This window comes from Limulus polyphemus, unplaced genomic scaffold (genome assembly GCF_000517525.1).
Source record: "Limulus polyphemus unplaced genomic scaffold, Limulus_polyphemus-2.1.2 Scaffold2171, whole genome shotgun sequence".
NCBI classification, from domain to species: domain Eukaryota; kingdom Metazoa; phylum Arthropoda; class Merostomata; order Xiphosura; family Limulidae; genus Limulus; species Limulus polyphemus.
Genome location: NW_013667781.1, coordinates 102,277 through 105,315, shown reverse-complemented (window position 1 = coordinate 105,315; position 3,039 = coordinate 102,277). Strand labels below are relative to the sequence as shown.

Genomic DNA, 3,039 nt, shown 5'->3' with positions numbered 1-3,039 from the left:
TAGATTCATTATGAATACTCTGCCTAAACAACCTATCAAAGATTAAATATAGCCTTATGCTTTTATATCATTTACTAGTTTTGGATTAGTTTTATTACAGTTAAAAAAAAGAAACTGTAATGTTTATGATCCAGTTTACTTGCATTAATGACTGTTGAGATTTACAAGTAATAAAATTATAAATGTGCTAATAATTCGGTTTTCATCTTGAACTAAAAATAGGAACTTACAATAATATTCATCCTGGACTTTTTGTTTTTTGTTTTTCATTTTGAGAGATTCTTTTTTTCAACATCTTTTTATCCTTTTCCTCACTCAGTTATTTAGTTTACCTCCAGATGCTTTGAGGAAATCAGTTTATGAAAATTTATTTTATAATTGAAATAAAAAATGATAAATGTTCCAAATGAGTAAATCATCTTACCAGTCACATTGATTCACATATAAATGTGGTCTCTCTTTTCTATGTTTTTTTTTTTGCCATGAACAAATATGGAGACTATTTTACCAAGCTCAAACATGCACATCTTGTGTTAATATCCCCCACCCCCCTTAGTTTCTTGAAGTCAAATTTAAGAACACACATTCTACAGCATCTAGAAACATAATTTCCTATGAAAACTTGTGTTAAAAGCAGTTGTCTCTCAGTTGGTGAGCAGTAACTTTATGAACTTACAATGCTGCACATAGCCTATTGTATAGTTTTGCACTAAAACAGACAAACAAAAGCAAAGTTTGGCTCTAAAAAATCAACCGGCTTGAGTTTTTGTGGATTATATATATTTTAACTAGCTGAATTCAGAAGCTTTCATCTACATATATATGAATAAATTTTCAAAAAATTGTAACAAAAACTTGCATGCTTTTGTGATTCATGGTTTATTATCAGTTTTATCAAAAAACAGTGTAACAGAAACTAGCTTGTTCTAATACTGAGTCAAAAATGAGTAATTTTATTATTTATTTGGTCTTTAGGCACGAAAATATTACAGGTCTAACAAGAAGTCAATTTAGCAGAGCAAATATAGAAATATGTGTCACGTATCAGGGTAGATTAAAAAGAAATTAATACCACTCTTTATACCTGTGTTGTTTGGTAAAGTTTGAAAGTATGTAGTCATATAATTTAAATGTATTAAAAAAAGACATGTTTACATGTATCATTAATAAAAGCAGTTATGTTTGATAGACAAGAAGGTGATTGGGTTACTAAGTCTATCTTTGATGATCAGAAACCCACTTATCACTTGTACCTAATGATGACATAACCTTGTTGAAACGTAATATATTTATAAAACAGTTTTTTCACCACACATTCAAGCCATTTCCAGACTTAGATTTATATTTGATGTAAATATTAGTTATATATTTTAACACAAGCTAAACACCTTTATTTTTTAGGATTATTATCTAAAATGTATTTAAGTATTTTTGAATCATTGTAGCAAATACAAATACTAAGATTGGAACTGTAAAACAAAACTAAATAAAGGGTTTTAATAAGAGAACTAAAAAAAGTTGTGCCAATGATTATCATTTTTAACTTTGTTCAACAATTTGTCATGAAGTATTTAGTGGTCGTCAGCACATGAAATATATTGGAGTGATCTAATGTGTTTAATTCATCAAGCATAATTAGTTGTCCTTGTTTCTTAGATGACAACATCGTCACTACCTATAAAGGACATGGTTCACCTGAGTTCATCTCAACCATCTTTGTCCAATTTAGATGATACTCTACGACCTCTCAGTGTTCCAGACTCCAGTTCAGTTTATACCAGCAGTCTCGGGGATTCCTCCTCATCTTCCCAAACCAGCTTGTATCGTTGTCAAGAAGAGTTTTTAGCTCTTGCTAAGGATGGTAAAAATACTGGGCTTTATGAGATTACTGTTGGAATCCCACTTTCTTAATCAGTCTGTAATAAGTTAAATAAATCCCTGAAACATTTGAGAAGAAACTTTCATTGATAAACATGGCAAAATGAAAAAAAAATTAATTTGGGAAATTCTTATAGTTTTTAACGCTTATGCTGGCCAACTGTGATCCCTGGATCTGTAGTTTTTGTGAAATTACATTAACATTAACACTAATACTAATTTGTTAAAAACCTTTCTTTATTGGCTATGAATGGCTAAATAAAATATTAATGTATAGATAGCCAGACCCTGAATAGCTGAATATAATACTAACGTATAGAATGCCAGACCCTGAATAGCTAAATATAATACTAATGTATAGATAGCCAGACCCTGAATAGCTAAATAAATATGAATTTATAGATAGCCAGACCCTGAATAGCTAAATAACATACTAATTTATAGATAGGTCTGGCTATCTATACATTAGTATGTTATTTAGCTATTCAGGGTCTGGCCTGAATAGCTAAATAAATACTAACGTATAGAATGCCAGACCCTGAATAGCTAAATATAATACTAATTTATAGATAGCCAGACCCTGAATAGCTAAATAAATACTAATGTATAGATAGCCAGACCCTGAATAGCTAAATAACATACCAATGTATAGATAGCCAGACCCTGAATAGCTAAATAACATACTAATGTATGGATAGCCAGACCCTGAATAGCTAAATAACATACTAATGTATGGATAGCCAGACCCAGAATAGCTAAATAACATACTAATGTATGGATAGCCAGACCCCGAATAGCTAAATAAATACTAATGTATGGATAGCCAGACCCTGAATAGCTAAATAAATACTAATATATGGAGAGTTAGACCCTGAATAGCTAAATAACATACTAATTTATAGATAGCCAGACCCTGAATAGCTAAATAAATACTAATGTATAGATAGCCAGACCCTGAATAGCTAAATAACATACTAATGTATGGATAGCCAGACCCTGAATAGCTAAATAACATACTAATGTATGGATAGCCAGACCCTGAATAGCTAAATATAATACTAATGTATAGATAGCCAGACCCTGAATAGCTAAATAAATACTAATGTATAGATAGCCAGACCCTGAATAGCTAAATAAATACTAATGTATAGATAACCAGAC

General features: G+C 30.5%; 1 protein-coding gene across 5 annotated transcripts in view; it reads left to right on the top strand.

Annotated features, from left to right (window-relative positions):
* LOC106466159 (oxysterol-binding protein-related protein 3-like) overlaps positions 1-3,039 on the top strand; it is a 104,085-nt gene that overhangs the window by 51,780 nt on the left and 49,266 nt on the right. For all 5 annotated transcript variants that reach the window (XM_022394120.1, XM_022394121.1, XM_022394117.1 and 2 more), the window contains exon 10: positions 1,657-1,861. In XM_022394120.1, the coding sequence (XP_022249828.1) occupies positions 1,657-1,861 (205 nt within the window). The remainder of the gene's footprint in view (positions 1-1,656; positions 1,862-3,039) is intronic.